The following is a 21383-nucleotide window of genomic DNA, read 5'->3' on the forward strand; positions in this document are numbered from 1 at the left end:
CTTGGACTGTAGTCCACCAGGCCCCACTGTCCACGGAACTTTTCAGGCAAGAATACTGGAGTGGGTAGCCATTCCCTTCTCCAGGGCATCTTCCCAACTCAGGAATCGAACCCTGAGTGTATCCTGGATTGGCAGGTGGATTCTTTACCACTGAGCCACCTGAGAAGCCCACGCAAGGGGTGGTGACTTCCACTAATATAATGTCAATCACCAGTAAACGATAACGCAGGGACTTGAATCCAGGATAGCCAATGTTACACATCCTGAGTCTCCCCATCTGCCTGCAGGGCCGTGGTGGCAGAGGTAGGGAGTGAGAAGTCTGGAGAGGAAGCTCCAAGTCCCAGCTGGGCCACTTTCTCCCCTCAGGGACTTAGAGAATTCTGCTCTTCATTTATTTAAGGGGTGCCCCGTCCTGACCCCGCCGCCTCTCTCCCTTCCTTGCCTCAATGACTAAAGTCCTTCATGAAACTGTGGGCCCAGATGCAGATGCCATGGTGGGGAAGACCCTTGTGTTGGAGTAAGAGCCTCGGATTGGAGCCCAGCTTCTGCTAATCATGGATTTGACGCACTCACTAACTCCCTCTCTGTGATCAAGGGAGAGTAACCTCTTTCTCAGTGGGTCTGTGTGAGGGTTTGGGGCACAAGTTCCTCCTCAGACAGGGCCTGCCTTCCAGAATGACATTCCCTCCCTGTGCAACTGCCCCTCATGAAAACCCTGACTTCATCCAGGCTTTGGGAAGAAAGTGCCAGAGGTAAGTAGACTCTGCAACACTGAGGTGTTAGTGACTGATATTCACTTCCCTGGAGAGAAAGGAAAGAACATTCCTGGCTCAGTGGGGATCGCAGCTCGGAGCTTCCAAAGGAAAACCCAGAACTCAGGTTTCCTTGCTTTGCATTTTCCACTGTGTGGATCAGGACAAACCGGCAGATGGTCCTCCTGCCTCCTCATTGGGAGGGAAAAAAACTCAAGTGAGGTGCTCCCGGACTAGTATTTTCCCTTGGCCTCCACCCTGTTCGCTGCCCTCTGCCTCCCACGTTAAGCCCCAGTTCCAGGGTCTGATGGCTTCATGTCTGCCTTTGCCAGTTTAGGCTCCTCCTTCTTTGGAGGGAAATCAGGTCCACGTTGGAAACCACAGCAGTAGAGGAAACTATTAAATGATGGATTCATGTGTCTGGTTCCCACCTGGACCAGGGGGGTTTTCTCGGTGGCCCAGACCCCAGGCTTGTGCGCAGGTCTCCCAACGCTCCCTCTGCCTGAGCCACACAGTAGTTCTTTCCATTCTCCAACAGAGCAAGTTCAATTGTTCCCCAGGACCTTTGCACTTGCCTCTCCTCTGCCTGGAATGCTCTGGTCCCGCTGGATTGACTCATCATCGGACGTCTGCTCAAAATTTACCTTCTCAGGGAAGGCTTCTTCGACCACCCCACCCCAGTGCTCTTGCCAAGGAGAACCTACTTCCTATCTCCTCCCCACCCAGCCTCTCTTATCACAAGCCCCGGTTCATCACACAATATCTCTCCTCACCTGGGATGGCCCTGCTTTCTAGTTTGTCTCCTCGCTCACCATGCCTTTCCAGCAGAGCCCTTGGCCCCTTGTTCCTGCTGTATCCTCATTAACTAGCATCATGGTTGGCATACACTAGGTGCTCATGAGAGGCTGGGGGACATATTAGACCAGAAGTGGATCCTAGGTCACACATGCGTGAACGTTGGCTCAGAAAGAGCATGTGGGCTCCCCCTAGACACAGCAAGGAAACTGTACAGCTATAGGAGACTCCAGCTTGGCCTCTTAGGGAGCCTGGGCTCTCAGGGTGGTGATGACCGGGATCCATGAGCTGCCAGCCTGACTCCTGCCCGCCCTGGACCGTTTCCTCATGAAGCCTGGGCCACGGCTATGCTGGGGTCTGAACTTCCCACCTACCACGCTGTCATAGATGAGGCCAGCATGACATTGAGTGCTGTGTGCTGGGACAGCTGGCTGCCCGAGGGATCTGGGTTCTGGGGCTTTCTCTTTGATGTAGCCTTTTCATCCATTTGCTTATCTCCTGAAGCTCTGCCATCTCCCCCGCCAGGCCTGGCTCCCCCCACAGCCTCCCCACAGGGCCCCAGCCTCGTCCTCTAGGATGGAGGCTCCCCTCCTGGAAGAGCGGGAGGCAAAGAGCCCTACCCTGGGGAAGGTCAGTCCTAGAATCACGGCTTATCCCACGTGGGACCTCAGCCCAAGGCCTGGCCACTGTCAGATCTTTAGGACAAAGCAGAAATGCTTTGGAGAAGAGGCGTGTGTGCCTTAGTGACCTGCGTGCACACGTGGGGTGTGGATGTGTAGACTGGGAGCCCTTGAGGCTGTGCACAGCCTCTGCCCTGGGCCCCAGGGCTCTGCAGGGAGGAACAGAGTCGTCATTTCAGAAAAGCAGTGCTGCCTGGGTCATAGTCCTGGACTTGCTGCTTGTTAGCTGACCCCAGGCAGGTCCCCTCACTTCCACCAGCTGTTGTTGATGATTAAATCTCATATTGTTTTTGTGGGGATTTAATGAGTCAAAAATACCCCAAAGTGCTTAAACCAGTGCTTGGCATTAGGTGAACACATATTGGGGTGGCCAAAAAGTTCGCTTGGGGTTTTCCGTAAGATGTTACAGAAAAATTCAAACAAACTTTTGGAAGACATATGAATGTTGGCCATTGTTATTTCAAAGTCAGGAAAAAAAAAAGATAGGAGGTGTTCCTGCTCCCCTGAGTTGAGGGGCCATGGATGAGGCAGAAAGAGCCATGGCCCGGGACACTGAAGACCTGGGTGTGAATCCTGGTCAGCTCCTGACAAGCTGTGTGACTGTGAGAAAGTTGCTTTCTCTCTCTGGCCTCAGCTTCCTCATCTGTAAAATGGGGGCAGCAATATCAGCTGAGTCAGCTCCCAGGGCAGCTGCGAGAAACCAGTGTGACTGGGGGCAGGGACGTGCTTCAGGGCCTGCCTCGCTCTGGACAACGGTTGGCCTCCTTGTGGACAGCCCACATTACCCAGGTTGAGCTTGGTGCAGTTCCCTTGGGTCACTGGACACTTGTACACGTCTCCTGTCTTCTGGTGGCCGTTGGTTTCCAGTGGGGCGCCGACGACCAACCTGGGAAGGAAAAGAAGACAAGTGAAGATGCGAGGGGAGGTTCTCCTTCCTGGCAAAGGGTGGAATCTGCAGGGCTGTGTTGAGGGGAGGTTGGGGTAGGGAGGGTGGAGGGAATCCTGGAGGGGTAGCCCCTGCAGACGTTCCTCAGACTCAGATCTTCGTTCCCCTGGGAGAGGGACGCTGTGGCCTGGCCAGGCCTGGCCAGGAGACACAGAGATGAAGACCACATGGGTCCAGCAGCAAATGGGATGGAAGCTGTCCCTGCAAGGAGAGGGCAGGGCAGACATCCTGGAGGACGTGTGCTTCAGCTGGATCTTAATGGATGAATATGAGCTTGCCAGATGGTTGGAGGGTGGTAATAAGGATCATTTGGGCAGAGGAAGGATGATTTGGGGTCTTGGCCATCTGCCATTACCTCTGGCGGGCCTCATTCTTCACCTCATGTAACAGTCTTTCAGCTGGGGACCCAGGGACTGGGGCACATTGTACAGTGTTCATGGCTGTCCCCTGAGGTTCCAAGTCTTTGCTTTGGGGTTGGGGGGGAGAGGCAGCCAGATGGGCTAAAGAGTGGCCAGGGGTGGCCACCCAACTGGCCCTTGAGCCTCTGTCTTTGTGACCTTATTTGGGAAAAGGGTTTTTGCAATTGTAGTTAAAGATCTCAAGAGGAGGCCATCTTGAATTACCCAGGTGGGCCCTCAATTCAGTGAGGTGTCCTTACAGGAGACACACAGAGGAGAGACCCTGGGAGAAGAAGAAGCCATGTGAAATGGAGACAGGGCTAGGAGTGAAGCTGCCACCAGCCAAAGAATGCCTGGGGCCGCCAGAAGCTGGAATAAGTAAGGACGATTTCTTCTGGATCCTTTAGATGGAGCAGAGCCCGCCGACACCCTGATTCTGGAGGTCTGGCCTCCAGAACCGTGAGAGGGTAAACTTCTGTTTTGGGAAGCCATCTACTTTGTGCTGACTTGTGATGCACCCACTGGGAATTAATGCACGTTGCTTACATGCACACGGATTTCTAGAGAAAGAGCAACTACTTCCTCCTGACCTGGCCAAGCCCCAGCAGTGCCATCATCCCTCGAGTCCAGGGAGAATCCCACTGCAGTCTGGATGGCCCCAGCCCTCCCCTTAGAGTGCCCCAAAGCCCCCTCTATCCCTTATCCCCAGCAGCAGACAGCCAGAGCCTTAGTGCAGACAGGAAGCAAAATCCTTAAAGCAGGCACTGTTTCCCTTCAGCACCACCTGCCTCTGGCATGTCTGGACCCCTTTAGGCTTTGGGTGCCAGCCCCTCATTCAGCCACCACCTGCCTGCTCGGCTCAGGTCCTGGTGCTGACAGTGACCCAGAAGCTCCCAGGCACAGCTGTGCTGTCCTGGCAGGAGGTGCCATGGCTCACACATCCCTGGTGTCTTCCAGACCCCGAGGGGCACAGGGACACGTGACACATTGGGAGTGAAGAGACCTTTCTGGAGCCCTGCTCTCCCAGCAGCTTCCCACCCCTGGCAACGTGAGCCAAAGAAGAAGCAATTGCTCATTTTCTGGCTTAAGATTGTTGAGAGGGATGGACCTGGAGGTTTAGGCGACACAAGGCTTACATGGCTTCTTATTGTCAGTTATTCTCCTGCCCGCTTTCCGCCCACTGCTCTGAGCCATCAGAAGAGAACTAAGGTCCGAAGTAGGAGTTAACAGAGCTCTGTTTGAAATTAAGTCTATGAAATAAGAGCTGAGGTTTCCCCCTGAGGACCAGATAATGACAGATTCTAAATATATCCACTTATTAAACATGACTATTTTTGATTGGCAGGACTTAATTGGACTCGAAAAATTTACTTGTGTAGACGACGTGATACTTGGCCACTTAATTCTGCACGTGACTGTGTGGTCAAGGCTGCTGAATGTTTTTCTAGCCAAAGAGAGAGAGAGAGGTCAGTTAACAAAGTTTGAAAGTTTGGGCTCCAAGCTTGCTTTTCTGGCTGCTCCCATATTCAAGGTCAACCTGGTCTGTAACCAAGTGTCCCAGAGGGATGTTCCCTCTGGGAACATGCTTTTCTGGAAAGCATGCCTTCGAGGAACACAATCAAGCAGAGCAGGTTCTAGATTAGAAAAAACAAATCCTGGCCATCTTCTAGAAAAGCGATCCCTGTCCTGCCTGAGAAGGCGGACTCCACAACTCTCCCCATTTTACAGAGTGAAATGCTGAAGCCTCATGGACAGCTTGGTGGGCCCCCGCTACAGGGCAAGATCTTTGGGCCGAGAGTCTAGGGGTTGCTGTGCGGCCTGGAAGAAGTTCACTGACCTTGGTTTTCTTGGCTGTGAAATGTATTAACAACTCCAGCACTGCTTACCTCCCAGGATCACCGTGGGGACTCACAGATGCCACATGGCATCAATGACCAGGAGTGGGTATAACTAGTTACTTCCACACGAAGACTGGAGCCTTCCTAGAAGTCATCTGTCCTGGAAATGGCCAACATGCAACTAACTTGGTAAATGCACCAAGCTGTCGTGACCCCAAATTTGTCTGAAGATGGACTGTGTTCTTTTCAAAGAACAAGGGCCACCCCCTACTTCCCAGCCCCATTCTCCCAAACATGATTCCTCTAGGGTCCTTGGCACTGCGTGAAGCAGCAGGACAGGGCTTACTGTCCCCATAGTACAGATGCAGAAACTGAGGCCCAGAGAGGTGAGCTGACGAGGGGCCCATGGTCTGTTAGTGGAAGAGCTGGGACTAGTTCCGGGGCAGTTTTCTCTGTGTTGCCCCAAATATTTCTTTGTCATGAAGGAGGGGGCGGTGCTGGGTCAGCCCTCTTTGCCATTCTTGAGTCTCGACATTACGTGTGCCCGTCAGGCTTGAGGTTTTGAGAATATGATTCAGTCTCACTGGCGGGATAACTGCCGAAGTGCAGAGGAAATGTTTGCGTCACCCCCAAGACCAGCCAAATTGCTCCTGGGGTCTGGCACCCCTGCCACTCGGGCAGCTTCAGCCTTATATAGCCATCTGTAGCCTCAAGGCCTGTTGTGCTTCCCAGGGGCTGGACACCCTATACCCTCTGGCGTGGGCACCAGATGGCAAACCCCAAAGGTCGTGGCAAGCATCAGGCCCTTGCCATGGGCCACGTAGCGTGACTCACTGGCTGTGGGCTCCCAGCCTTCCTCCCATGGAGGCGGGGAGCCGGGCTGCTCCGATGGGAGCAGACCGGAAGGGCCCCTCCCTGGTGGTTGCTTTCTTTTTATTTTTTTATTCATTATTCTCTTCTGGTTGCACTGGTCTTCCTTGAGGTGCTGCACGTGGTCTTTCCTCTAGGTGCTGTGTCCTGCCTGCCGCCCTGCCTCCACCGCCGCTTCCCCTCGCGGTGACTTCTTTTGTTGCAGAGCATGAGTGCGAGGGTTTCAGGAGTTGCAAAGTGCAGGTTCCGTCGTCGTGGTGCCTGGCCTTAGCTGCCCCATGGCATGTAGGACCTTAGTTCTTAGACTAGGATCGAACCTGTGTCCCCTACATTGGCAGGCAGATTCTTAACTACAGGGCCACCAGGAAAGTCCCTGGTGGTTGCTCTCTAAGCAGGGCCTTGCAAAGGGAGGGGCTTACTATGGAGATGGCCACCTGAGGAAGGCAGGATGCGGCCTCGCTGCATGCCAGGCCCCTGGGATCCCAGCAGGACACAGCCTAGGAGAAGGGGCCCCTGGATCCCTACCTCACACCCTCCAACAACGCCTGATGGGGACCTCAGCCCTGGTTCCATCCTTCAAGGCAATTTAATCTCTGGACCTTTTAAATGGACACGAGTTTGAGTAAACTCCGGGAGTTGGTGATGGACAGGGAGGCCTGGCGTGCTGCAGTCCATGGGGTCGCAAAGAGTTGAACACAACTGAGCAACCGAACTGACTGAACTGATAGGGGAAAAAGGTAACACGTATCCCCAGGGTGTGTAAATTTACATGTTGATTACACCAATGCACAGCTGTCAATCTGTGTACTGAACATCAGTAATCCTATTTTTTTCAGATAAAAGATAAACCTAAATAAAAATAGTCATTTTATTTGTAGACTCCAGTATGCTGTCCTGTGCATCCCCTGTGGGGTGCAGACCCCACCCTGGAGACCTCCCCTTAAGACCCAGCACAAAGTACCATCTGCTCCAGGAGACCTTCGCTGGTTAGCCCAGGCTTTCCCACATAAAGCAGCATGAAATCCCTGCTGCCCTCTGTGGCCAGTGTTTTAGCATCACAATTCCTTGAGGGCTGAGATGCCCTCATCTGCCCTAGCAGACCATCCTGCTAGGGTGGTCTTGAAGCCCAGGGTAAAAGGTCCCCAGGGACTGATCTGACCTTCTCTCTGACAGTCTACAGCAGCAGCAACTTCAGGAGTTTTTGGTTTTGCCTCAGGCCTAAGAGGGGACTTCCCTGGTGGCTCATAGATAAACAATTTGCCTGCCAATACAGAAGATGCGGGTTTGATCCTTGGGTTGGGAAGATCCCCTGGAGAAGGAAATGGCGACCTCCCCCAGTATTCTTGCCTGGGAAATCCCAAGGACAGAGGAGCCTGGGGGCGGTCACGGTCCACGGAGCTGTAACAGTGTCAGACTAAACAACAACATGCCTAAGAGGAGCCTCCGGATTCAGTGCCTGGGAAAAAGGCTGCTGAGAAATTAAATGTTTTCTGTGCACAGAGGTTCAAGCATGTGACCCAGGTCCCATTTAAAGTCAATATTGCTTGCTTCCCTAGTTTTCCATTTCCATTTTCCCAACAGTCCTCATTTCTGTTTGTGGATCCAGGAAAGCTGGCTCCGTTTCTAGCTGTAGGGACTGAGCAGATACTGCCAGCCAGGCCAGTGTTATCCTTGGACTGCAGTGGTTGAGTCAGGGCAGTGATGTAAGTCAACCCAATCTCACTCAGTACCTCCTCTTGGGCCTTAGGGACCAAAGTCGTCCCTATTCTCCGGATGACGCAGTGTACAGACACAGAACTGGAACTGCTAGCAGCCATCTTACTGATGAGGGGCATGAGCCGATGTACTGAGACAGGAAGGACTGAGAGAAGCATCAAGAGAAAGGGCTGAAATTCCAATCATACTGTGAACCCCTGGATCAAACTGTACCTGAAGCATGCTGCTGCTGGACTTTTCAGATATGTGAGCGATAACTACTTTTTACTATATAAGTCTAAATTAAGTTTTTAGGTATTTATAACTGAAAATATCCTAAATAGAGTGTGTAAGGCAAAAAAAAAACACACACACACAAAACAACAAACTTAAACCCCAAAACCCAAAAGCACATAGTTAAAATTACCCTTAGAAATTCCATATAATACCATGCTAAAAGAGGAACACAGCATCCAGGATCAATGAGAGAGGAGCAGATTCATATCCTCCAGCTCATGATCCATCTGGGGCATGTACTTAATTTGTGAGTGGTGGGCAGACTTGCTGACACCATGTATATTATTTCTCTCTGGTTGTTTAACAGAATGCATAACTTCCCTCAGGTTCAGCCTTGTGGAAACAGAAATCCTTTTGTTCTGTGTATATCTCAGTTACAACAGCCCCTTGGACAGGAAGCCCTGTACCCCAGATATTTCTGGTTACCTGGTAACTGGCCTTGAAGACCATCAGAGTTGGGAGGAAATGTGGAGGTTCCTTGGGCTAGGTTTGTCATATCCCAGTGAGGCATCAGAAGTATTGTGTCTGACAACTCAGAGGAGATGGTGGCAGAGCAGGACGGGTGCAGGGTATCCTGACTCCCAGGGCAGTGCCCCCTCATTCGAAGCCTTGGAGGGTGGAAGAGGCTGAGTGTCTAGGCTCAGCTTGGCCTTTACGGGCTGTGTCTGGGGAGGGAGTTGTGAGCAGTTTAGCTCCCCAGTAGATGGAACCAGCAGAAGCCCCGGGAACAAAAAGGCCACCAGCTGTTGGGGAAGGAAAGAGGACATCTTCAAAGGATGGGCTTGCTCCTGGAGGGGGTCCTGAGTCAGAGACCAGCCTGGACTGGCTTGTAGAGTGGGCAAGATGTGGGCTTCATCCCCTCCCTGGTCAGCTTCTTTGCCCCTCACTGTGAGACCTGGACCTCACATCCCAGGAAATCCAATTATCATCAACCATTTACTTTAATTAATCATTTTTTAAATTTATTTTTAATTGAAGGATAATTGATGCAATTGAATTGTATTTGATTTTGATCACCAGAACAGTTTTGGAGCTGAAAGGACAGACTGTATCTGAGGCTCAGAAGGTGGATGTGACAGGCCTGTGGTGAGACGCTGGTCAGTTTCAGAGCTGGGACTGCAAGTCTGGTGCTCTGTCCACCATCGTGAAGGACAGGCAAGTTCAGAAACCCCAGCTCTGGGCACGGGGCAGCAGCTAGCATGTGGAGAGGGCTGCCCTCCCCGACCCAGCCAGCTGGGCCTGCCCCCGGGAGACTTCTCTTCCTCGCCTATTCCTCTCTCCAGCACCCTCCTCCACTCACACTCACTCCAGGCCCTCTGTTCCATTTCTCTCTGGCTTCATTTCCTTCACTGAAATCAGATCGAGGCATCAGGGAGGGGCTCCCACTTGAGGAGCAGAGAGCTTAAAGGAACAAAGAGAGACTATTTCTCTAGCAAGGCTGTTTCTCTCCCTCTCTCTCCATGGAAAATGCAACCTCCTCCAGCCAGCTGAGTATGGGGGCTAATGTGTTCAAGATGGGGCCGGGGAAGTGCTAAGCACAGCAAACCCTGGCCTGGCTGGGGGTGGGGTGTGAAGGGAGAGCTCTCCCCACCCCCAGGACCTGCCGAGGGCAATTGGCACCTCCAGGGCTCCCTGGGCTGGTTGGAGGGGCTTGCTGCTCACTGTGGCTGAGATGCCTGGTAGGCCTGGACTCCTGGAGGCCAGGAGAATGAGAAGCCCTCTGTCTCCTGCACATTTCTTACTCTTCCTTCCTCCATAAAGCCCTCCTCAGACATGAGGATCCACTGGGTGTATTTTAAACAACCATGCACACTGTGATGGTTCAGTTCATGTGTCAACCTGACTGGGCCAAGGTGGTACCCAGATATTTGGTCAAACAGTATTCTGGGTGTGTCTGTGAGGGTGTTTTTGGTGAGGTTACTATTTAAATCTGTAGACTGAGTAAAGCAGATTGTCCTCCCCAATATGGATGGGCCTTGTCCAATCAGTTGAAGGCCCGAATAGAACAAAAAGGCTGACCCTCCCCTGAATAAGAGACTCCGTCCTGACTGCCTCTGAGCTGAGACATTGACTTTTTCTTGCCTTGGACTCAAATGTCGGCTGTCCCTAGGTCTCCAGCCTGTTGGCTTTCAGACTGGAACTACACTGTCAGCTCTCCTGGGTCTTCAAAGTGCTGACTCACACTGCAGATCTGGGGAACTGCCAGCCTCCATAAACTTATGAGCCAACTCCTTATAGTCTTTTTCTCCCTTTCTCCACCTATCTGTTCTGTTTCTCTGAGGAGCCCTGACTAATACAGTTACATAGTGCGTGTACGTTCTAAGGCCTTAAAGATACTATTTCATGTGGCTGATGACCCACACCCTCACTCATTCACCGAATCTTACGCACTTATTGAACTCCTATGAATGCACCACGCACTGCGGGCAGGACGGTGAACACGATGCGGCCTCTGCCTTCAGGAGGCCTCCAGCCTAGTGGAGGAGATGGGCAGCCAACAGGCCGTTACAACGCAGAAGTGGTTCTCAAGATGGTTCCCATCCCAGCAGCGTCTGCCTCCCCAGGAGCTTATTAGAAATGCATCATCTTGGGCCCTACCTGAGACCAACAAGAAGGAGAATAGAAACCAAAGATGGGTTCCGGCATCTGTGTGTTAACAAGCCCTCCAGGGGATGCGGTACTTCATGTTTGAGAAGCACCATGTAGGGGAAACAGAGGCGTGGCAACCACAACCCTTGTTGGCTCAAGCCCCACATCCATTCTAGTAAAACCATCCTCTTCACCAGGTCTTCCGAGGCGCTATATTTTCTCATTGCTGCTCACCAGTCTGTCCCCACTTTTACCAAGGCTGCTATGAATGCTGTGCACAGATCACTTAGGATTCAGCTCCAATGTCACTTTCCCAAAGATGCTTTTCCTGATTACCTGTCACTCCCCACCTCCCCACCTGGCCTTATATTTCTCATAGCACTTTGCACTCTCAGATGCTGTCTTTTAATCATCTTTATCTCTCAGTAGGATTTGAACTGCTAGGGAGCTAGGACCTTGTCGGTCAGGTTGGCAGCTCTAAACACTCCAGCTCCCAGACAGTGCCTGACACAGATTAGGTCCTTCAAATATAGTTGTTGAACAAATTAGCTAAATGCCTGGTTTAGTGGGAGCATTGTAATCTGATAGCCTGCAACTGGGACCACTGACAGCAGGCCTTCTTTTGTCTTCCAACACCTGTTAACTCAGCTGGGGGAGGAGAACCAGCTCTAAAAGAGGAACCACAGACTGTACATCCTGGTCTAAGACAAGGCTGTTAACTGCCTTGGGCCTCAGTGTTCTCATCTACCGAATGGGACTGAACCACTGTCTGGGTTACTAATCACCCAGGGTTTCAAGGGTTGGGGGACCCAGGCCTTTCTGGTCATCAGAATCACCTGGGGAGGTACAAATGCAGATTCCTGGGCACAATGTTCAGAAGACTCTAATTCAGTCAGCTGGGGCCTGGGGCCTGAAAATCTAATTTTAGAAGTTCCCAAATGTGCAGGCAGAATGGGAAGTCCTTGTATGAAAGACCTGCTGAAGAAGCAGAGAGGAGGCCCTCTGGACAAGTGAAAAAACATATGTCTGAGGAATTTTTACTACATTATGGGGATCACGACCATAACAACCTCCTTGACCATCCAGGAATGATTCAGGATTGGATTTTTAAAAAAATTTTGTTTCTTTTGGTCATAAGGAAACACATAGAAATATCTGCTTTAATTGATGCAAAAAAAGTATGACGCAAAAACTATTAAGAATTTAGATTATAAAAATAATACATGCTTATATAACATTCACAGCACAGACTGTGGAAAGTAAAACGTGCAAAACCTTTCAATTCCCTTCTCAACCCAGCCCTCTAGAGATAAAACTACTGTTAGCAGCAGGGATGCAGAAAAACTTCCAGGCATTTATGTAGGAAATTAAAAAAATGAAATCACTCTACACACATGGTTCTGCAGTGTGCTGTTTTCACTTAATTATTTTATACTTTTCATGTCAGTATATATCAATGCCACACTTAGACCTGGTCACTAGGGCCCCTGCCTGGGTCCTGCACTGACCCTTCTCTGGCTGTGCCCCTTTCTATGGGGTGAGGAGTCCTAGGGGTCAAGAGGAGAGGAATCCAGAGCCCACACCCCCCCACTCTGGGTCACTGGGACACCAGAATCGCCAGCTCCAACAGCTCAGGACAGGTTTCTTCCCTGGATCTGCCTTTCTGACGGTGGACCACACCACTGCTTGCTGGGGGTGTGGACAGAGCTTGGAGATATATAGGTGGGGTGTCCACACATGTGAGATCCCTTTAACACCAAGAAGGAACTATAGGTGGGATGAAAAGATGATGGGCCCTGGGCCGGAGCCCCCATTTGTTTTCTCAACCCAGGACCCTCACTGTAGCGGGTGGCCCTGGTAAGATGGATAGAATAACTCTGCTCATCCTTTATACTGGTTAGTAGTGTAATGGCGGTAGTGCTAGTCATTCAGTCATGTCTGACTCTTTTTGATTCCAAGGACTGTAGTCCACTAGGCTCCTATGTCCATGGAATTCTCCAGGCAAAAATACTGGAGTGGGTTGCCATCCCCTTCTCCAGGTGATCTACCTGATGCAGGATCGAACCAGGGTCTCCTGCATCACAGGCAGAGTCTTTACCATTGGAATCACCAGAGGGTTGCCTGGTGTTTTTTTCTTTTTAACCATTCTCCTATTGATGAATATTTAAATTGTTTCATCCCTTTTCCTATTGGAAACTGTTAAGGTGTTTAAACATTTTTCCCTGGGACTTCCCTGGTGAACCAGTGGTTAAGAATCTGCCTGCCAATGCAGGGGACATGGGTTGGATCCACATTCCTTGGGGCAACTAAACCTGTGTGCTACAAATACTGAGCCTGTGCTCTAGAGCCTGTGTGCAGCAATACTGAGCCTGTGAGCCCCAGAGCCCATGCTCTGCAACAAGAAAAGCCACCCCAATGAGAAGTCCATGCACTGCAACGAAGAGTAGCCTCAGCTCACTGCAACTAGCAAAAGCCCATGCACAGCAACGAAGACCCAGCGCAGTAAAAAAGACCCAGCATTGCATAAGAATTATTTTTAAAATAACCTTTGCTACATTTTTAATTAAATGAGTTTCCTGTAAACAAAAAAATAAATAAATGAAAATTAAAAAAAAAAAAAACTTTTCCCAGCACACACGGTCTTTATCAATATTGATGAATAAAAAGCCCTCAGTGCCCAGTGCTGATGTACAGCAATGCCAGGAGTGGGCACAGAGCTCTTGCCTGTCATTGTGCAGGCTGGCCCTGGAGCCGCCCTGTCATCCTGGGCACAGAGCCTGCTGACAGGCATCCTCACAGCTGTTGATCTCGCAAGCTGGACGCTCTGCTTTGTTCCTGGGAATTTTTGGGTCCTCCTCAGCTTACAGCCAAACAGCATTTTTTCCTAATGTGCAGAAGAACTTTGAACAGAAGACCAAAGGGGAGGGGAGAAGGTGACTGCAAAGCACACTTTCAACCCATTTGAAGGGAAAATGAGGGCCTGACCCACTGACTCTGAAGAAGAGAGTGGCCAGCTTGTGCTGTCTAGCTGGATGCCCCTTGCCTCCTCGTGTCCTGATGCCAAGTCTCACAGGGCTGCTGGTCCTTTTATCACCACACTTGGCATTCTCATTCCTGCCTCTGTGCGTGGAGTCCCCTTATCACAAACCATTGAACTGACTCCCTTTTATCCACTCTTCAGTGCCTCTTCCTCCAGGAAGCCCTCCTTGATCTTTTAGCTGAAAGATCTCTCTCAGTTCTCATGATGCTTTGTACCCTTCTTGGCTATTTTTTCTCTCCTTTAGATAATTTGCCCCTAGTTAGCAGAGGCAACTTTAAATGTCCCCCTTAGTGCTACTCAAAGTACTTTGAACACAGTCAAGTCTCAGTAACTGCTTGTTGAGTGAATAACAGATGGACAGACGCAGGCAGCTGCTCATTTTGCAAAGACAAGCTGAATCTTCATTCTGTTTCTTGGGATGTAGCTGGGAGCAGAGCTGTGTTGAGCTCTTCTGGGTACCATCTGCAGATGGACCACAGTGTTGGGATGCCCTTGGCCCAGCTCCCCAGGAAAGTGGCTGTGGTCTGATGTTGCCCCCCATCCCCTGCAAGAAAGGCTGCAGCCACAGTGTAAAAATCCCCCTTTCTCTTTTCAAAATGTCTGATAAACCCTTGCTTGATTTTCCAAGGCATGCTGAGTCTTTTCCATCTCCCCCATCACCCAGGTTTATCACAACTCTTTCCTCTGAAAATGAAATATAAACACAGTGATAGCGAGGGCAGATGTTTCTCAGTGGGATGTGCACATTTAATTTCTTGGTATGCGCTGGTCTGATGGTTCCTCGGTCGTACTTGGCGGTAGCAAGGAACGAGGCCTTGGAATTGGGGGGTGGCATGCGTCCTTTAGCTCATAATTAGGACGGTGATACTTTCTATGTGACCAGTGTACAGACTGAACAGCTCATTTCATCCTGCCCACGGCTAGGGGAGGCGGCTGGACAAGCAGAGGTGGTCCCATCGGACTGGAGAAAGCAGCAAGGCCCAGAGAATGTCCAGACACAACTGGGACACAATATTCTGGTTGTGTCCACAGTTCTTTCCACTAGTCACGTGGACTCAGCTGAGGTAGAAAAGAGGAGAGGGCCCAGAGGCGAAAGGACAGATACTATTTTTGGTCACGGGCCTGTTGACCTGTCTAGGGAGAGCTCTGATCTATTCCCAGATAGGCTATGTGACCCGGGGTGATCCACCTGCTCCTTCAGGGCCTCAGTTTCCTCATCTGTAAAAGGAGAGGCTTGGACAAGTTCAATCTGAAGAAATAGTTGAGAACTGGCTGTGTGCCAGACACTGTGGATTGAGGTGGAGTTCATACCGTTCGTCTGGTGGGGCTGAGAGACCAAAGCTGATGACCTCGGGGTGGAGGACAGCACTGCACGCTGGGGGCAGGTGGATGAGGCCCAGTGCAGGCGCCTTTGCTCGGCTATCTGGGAAGGCTTCCTGGAGCAGGCAACTCTTGGATGGAGGCTTGCAGGCAGAGAGAAGTCACTCAGGTGAAGAAGGGGCAGGGGCTTCCTTCAGAGAGAACTGACAGCTGGGTCCTGATAATGAAAGCACTTAGGTGCGTTATCTAACGTGCTTTCCGTGGTGAAGGCTGGGCCTGGGAGGGGCCCAGAGGGTCAGACAAGTTCCCGTCTTCACAGAGCTGGTGGTGAAGTCATCCTCAACCTGGGCTCACATCTTTCATCCCTCATCTTTCTCACCACTCACCCACACCTCCCTGACATTCCGAGTCTGCTCTCGTCTCCCTTCACTCACCCAGAGAACTCTATCTAAAGCGGCATGAAGTGTAGACAGATCGATGTCCACATGTTTGGGAGCACTGCCTCATCCCTTGCATCAGGTAACCCCCACCTGCTTTCTGGTCTCTGTATTCCTGCTACTGGGTTCAGGCAGTGAGGGTCACTCTCCGCATAAGCCTGGGAAGGACCTAGCCTCAGAATCCATGAGAACTCACAGACTCTTAAAAAAGGATTCAGTGGTTTAGAACCTGTTTGGGCATTAGCCTCGCCTGGGGATTCCTACCTCTAGATAGTCTGACTTTTGTTAAGTCTTAGGTTAGATTGAGGTATCTGTATTCTTTTTTAAACTTTCACAGGCAGTTCTGTTCTGCCAGCCTTGGGAATCCCTAGATTATATTATCAGGTGATTATCAGGCTTTGAAATAATGGCATTGGGGACAGCGTGCCCCAGTGGGAAACACTTGGCAAAACTGGGTTATGTGTTCATCTACTTTCAAAGCACTTTATATGAACAAGTAAATAAATGAATTCACCCAAGAATGAACGTTTGTGGGAAGGGTTGTCTCGGAAATTGTGCTAGGCACTTCCTCTGACATTAATTTGGTTAATCTTTGCCATAGCCCTGTGAAAGAGAGAAGCAGCCCCATGTTGAAGCCATGGAAACTGCAGCCCAGAGAAGCTAGGTCGCTCACCCAGGTCACCCAGCTGGCTAAGGGGCAGCTCCTCAGCCTCTCTCACCTGGTCCTCTCCCCATCTCTGGGGGATGGATGGGGTGTCGGAGAGCAGAGGACACAGAAGCCAGCCTGTGCTCCATTAGGGAGCTCCTGGCTGCCTGGGGGAATCACTGGCTCTGCAAAATCCTTCGAAGTGCTTTCTTCCATCTGGTTAAAGCTCAGATTGCGTTCCTTCCTCCTCCTTCCGCGCTGTGAGTAATGGCTGCTCCGACAGTATTCCTCTTATTTTGAGAAGCCGTGAAGGAACAAAGGCCGTGGACTCACTTGAGCCACTGGAAGGCAAAGCCTGTCTTGACATTTTTGGAAACGTCATTCTCCTTGGGTTACAAAATCCTTGGCTCAGCTGTTGGGGAGAGGCAGGGGACAGCTCAGAGTGGGGGCTGCTGTCCCAGGAAAGCCATTCTGGGGAGTGGGAAGGCGGCTGGGGGCAGGGGCAAGCTGCCCTCTGCTACCCACTACCCACTGCCCTCTGTCTGACTTCAATTCTGCTGGGCCCCTCCAAGGTTTGCAGGGGAAAGAAAAACACAGAAAATGCCAGCCTCTCCCATGGAGGTGGCCATTTCCCCCAGATTCTTTGTAACAAGAACATTCAGCTTTGGGCTTCCCTGAGATTTAGGAACCAGTTCTAGAACCGCTCTCTTCTCCTCCTGTTGGCCTGTGCCAAGCACCAGAGATGCAAAGACAAATAAAAGGCAAGCCCTACCCCTGGGGGCTTGTAGCCCCCTTTTCTCTCCTTACTCTCTTAGCTCCTCACTCTCCATCCCATCTTCTCTCTTCTTCCCTATACTCCATTTCATTTTCCATTTCTCTTAACTGGCTTTTTCTATTGGATTGCTCAAGAAGTTGATGTGGATTTGTCCAAGTGGGGAAAAACCCAAACAAAACTTTCTGGCCAACCCAATACATTCTCTTTCTCTTTGTCTCTCTGCATTATTGGCTCAGGATGATTCCTCACAGCTAAACTAGGAAGAAATACTTCGAGAGAGAAAGTAGGGTGGATTTATGAATGCCACAGAGAATGACAGGAACCTTGTCAAGATGGTCTTATATCAATAAGAAGCTTTTGCCATTGGCTGTGAGTCTGAGTGTTGCTGCTATGTAGACAGGAAGCTGTTGAAAGAAAAGAATAAACACCTGCAAGAGGCTGAAATCCTGAAGACCCCTTGATTCTCCGTGAAACAGTCAGGGGAAGTTAGAAGAAGGTATTCTATCCACGCCTGGAGAAAACAAGGGTTAGGTTAGTGACGGATCACAGCTAAGATTAGTGAGGGAAAAGCACACAGAGCATGTTGATTTGTTTTTCTAATTGCATATAACTTTAAGTCATGTTTATTCCACTTTGTGGTTTTCAGTAAGGAATTTAGTGTCTCACATTTTATAGCTTAGCCAAATGGAAGCAGATGCGGGCCTTGGTGACATCCAAGGGAAACAGACGATTGGCGAGGAGGCCTTGCTCCCCCTGGCGTCGGCTATGGTGAGTGCAGATACAGCGCCAACGAGTGATGGAATACAAGTCACGAAAATTCAAGCTTATGAAATTATAGAAAGCCATTCTCAAGATGGAGTGAATCTCAACATTAGTGTCTCTTCAGCTCAAGTGAGGGGCACCCTTTTCCTTTCCTGTGCTGGTATTAGGAAGGACTTTAGAATCACAAAACGGACAGCATTGGTGTCAGAGAAGGGAGGGAGGTGCCGGAGCTCACAGGCTGCTGGTGGGGGCTGGGGTGGGGGGGTGGAGGCTGGAAAAGATGCTGAGCTGGCAAATCCCTCTGGCTTCCCTGAACTGCCCAAATTAGATTTATTTTCTTTCTTAGAGGTTAGAAACCAGGAGACTTTCCTTTCAATGTTTCCACTATTGAGATTGTGCCTCTTACCCCCAGAGCATGTAGAAGTTGGCTCCCTGCCTCGCCAGGATCAGCACTGTGGTCATTCCATGGCCCTGAGGACTGGCCTTGGCTCTGTCTCTGGCTGACCAGGTTGTGAGTGTGTCAGAGGTGACCTAGGCTCTTGCTGACATACTCTTCAAGTATGTAACTTTCCTGTGTTGTTTTGGTAATTTTTTTTTTTTTAAGAGAGAGTTAGAGAGGAAGCTAACATAGAAGAGAAAAATCTGGAGATGCAGGACCACTCGCAGGCTGCATCTTACAAGCTCGCTGCGTTCTGGGGCTGACAGGCTTTCCTTGGCCGCTCTCAATGCTGCTTTGTATTTCTGAGCACTTGAATAAGCCCACAGCTCCGTGAGGATAAACGTCTGTATGACCATCCAGCCCTCTGTGGCTCACTCGCTGCTTGTCCATGTGCCGCCCGACTGCCAGGGTCAGCTGGGTGGCTTGGCCCTGGGCCCCTGGCCAACATGTCCCTAATGACTACAGTTTCTCTCTCTCTCTTTCTCCTCTCTCTCGTGTGTTAGGTAGTTTCATCGTATCCTGGGCTTTGCTTCTGTAGTGATTTATTGTTAACCAGCATGAGTCACGGTGCCTGGTTTTATTTGTTCCAAGAGAAAATAGCGGAGGGCATGTATGCGCTGTGGTGTTGGGAACCCGCTCTGGGGGCCTGAGCCAGGAAAAGAGCTTAGGATGTTCCTTAGTGAGATTTCCACAGCAACAATGGCTGAGGCTGCCCCAGGCTGACAATTGGCCTTGTCAGGGAGGAGGGACGACTTGGATAAAATCTATCATTCTGCACCAAGAGCAGCCTCGGGGGCCCTTTTCCTGGAAATCTCTTCTGGACACCATATTCTTTCTTGGGAAATAGGCTAGCAAAGGGAACTAACTTATCCAGCATCTGCCCATGGCAGACACGTCACACACCATCTCCTGTTTTCCTCAAAGAAATCTCAGGGGTATGCAGCATTGTGTCCATTTTACAGATGAAGAAACTGTGTCCAGTAGGTGGATGTAACATCCTCAAGTTCCCACAGATTGAAAAGTGGATGAGCCCAGGTTTGTGTAGTTCTGAAGCCTAGACTTTTCTTGCAGTTAGGCGCTGCCTTGGGCTTCCCGGGTGGCTCAGTGGTAAAGGATCCGCCTGCCAGTTCAGGAGACTCGGGCTCAATCCCTAGGTCAGGAAGATCCCTTGGAGAAGGAAATGGCAACTCACTCCAGTATTCTTACTTGGGAAATCGCATGGACAGAGGAGCCTGGCAGGCTACAGTCTATGGAGTCTCAAAAGAGATGGACACAGCTTAGTGCTAAACAACAGGGGACACTCTAATGTGCATTCACATACCCGCGGAGGCAGAAGATCTCAGCCCCTTTTGGGATGTTGCTATAAACCCTGCGGAAAAGGGCCACAGATGAGAGGTTGGGAAATCTGGGGGTTGAAGAGGAGGGAATGATACAAGGGCATCCCCGTCAGGCCTAGGCTTGCAGGTCAATCTTTTTTTTAACTTTAAACTTTTTATTCTGTATTGGGGTATAGCCGATTAACAATGCAGTGGTAGTTGCAAGTGAGCAGCAAAGGGATTCAGTCATACATATACATGTATCCATTCTCCGCCAAACCTCATTGCCCAATTTTGTGGATTTATTCCTCATGGATTTCCTTTACAGTCAAGCCCAAATTCCATGGGTTTGAGACATGAAAGATCTTAGTGAAAATGCAAACGTGTTATCTGGGAAGGTCAGTACATACAGCTTGGTAGAAGAATTAATGCCCTACCCGTATTAGAATTTGGTTTATGTAGCTGTTACCTGGGGCTTTCCAGGCGCTAGTGGTAAAGAATCTGCCTGCCAACGCAGGAGGCATAAGAGATGAAATTTCGATCCCAGGGTTGGGAAGATCCCTGGGAGGAGGGTATGGCAACCCACTCCAGTATTCTTGCCTGGAGAATCTCATGGACAGAGGAGCCTGGTGGGCCGCAGTCCATGGGGTCTCACAGAGTTGGACACGACTGAAGTGACTTAACGTGCATGCACGTGAGCTTGAGACAGGGGATGAAGATGGTGGGTGCACTGCCACTTTGGCACTTTTCACCTGCACACCAGCTGGAACCACAACAGGGGGTAGAAGCAATGTGGACTGGGTGTTGGGAGAGCTGAGTTCCAAGGGTGACCTTGGTGGAGGCCTTTCTAGCTCTGGGCCTGTTTCCTTGCTTATAAAATAAGGGATTGTGCTGTGCTCAGTCGCTCAGTCGTGTCCGACTCTTTGCGACTCCATGGACTGTAGCCTGCCAGGCTCCTCTGTCCATGGGAATTTCCAGGCAAGAATACTGGACTGGGTTGCTATTTCCTTCTCCAGGGGATCTTCCCAACCCAGGGATTGAACCCAGGACTCCTGCATTGCAGGCGGATTCTTTACTTTCTGAGCCACCAGGGAAGCCCAATGAGGGATTGCAGCTAAATATTTTCTAAGACTTTTCTAGCCAGGGGAGCAGTCCTAAAGGTCAAGCCCCACCCCCATGTTCACTGAGTGTCCACCTGCACCTCCTGGGCCTGCTCCCAGTCACCCTGTCCTTCCCAACCCACCTCTGCCTCTGAGAACTAGGGTCTGATGGAGACCTGAGTGACGGTGAGATATCCAAGGCTGCAGTGTCATTCAACAAGACTCAGTGTGTCTGGCTTCCTTCTCAGTCTCCCCTCTAACAGTAAATCCTAAAGGAAATCAATCCTGAATATTTATCGGAAGGGCTGATGCTGAAGCTAAAGCTCCAATACTTTGACCACCTGACTCGAAGAGCTGACTCATTGGAAAGGACCCTGGTACTGGGAAAGCCTGATGGGTTGAGGAGAAGGGGGTGACAGAGGATGAGATGGTTGGATGGCATCACCCACTCAATGGACATGAGTCTGAGCAAACTCCAGGAGATAGTGAAGGACAGGGAAGCCTGGCGTGCTGCATTTCATGGGGTCGCAAAGAGTTGAACATGACTGAAGAACAACAAAATGCACATATGTGGAACCTAGAAAAATGGTACTGATGAACCCATCTGTGGGGCAGGAATAGAGATGCAGACGTAGAGAACTGGCATGTAGACACAGAAAGAGAAGGGGAGGAAGAGGTGGGTGGGCAA

The 21383-nt window shown here is 50.5% G+C and overlaps 1 protein-coding gene across 2 annotated transcripts in view; it reads right to left on the reverse strand.

Moving 5' to 3' along the window:
• The window catches only part of ITGA11 (integrin subunit alpha 11), a 133243-nt gene that overhangs the window by 64971 nt on the left and 46889 nt on the right, over positions 1-21383 (reverse strand). For both annotated transcript variants that reach the window (XM_002690525.6, XM_059890771.1), the window contains exon 3: positions 3013-3113. In XM_002690525.6, the coding sequence (XP_002690571.2) occupies positions 3013-3113 (101 nt within the window). The remainder of the gene's footprint in view (positions 1-3012; positions 3114-21383) is intronic.

Source organism: Bos taurus, chromosome 10 (genome assembly GCF_002263795.3).
Source record: "Bos taurus isolate L1 Dominette 01449 registration number 42190680 breed Hereford chromosome 10, ARS-UCD2.0, whole genome shotgun sequence".
NCBI lineage: Eukaryota > Metazoa > Chordata > Mammalia > Artiodactyla > Bovidae > Bos > Bos taurus.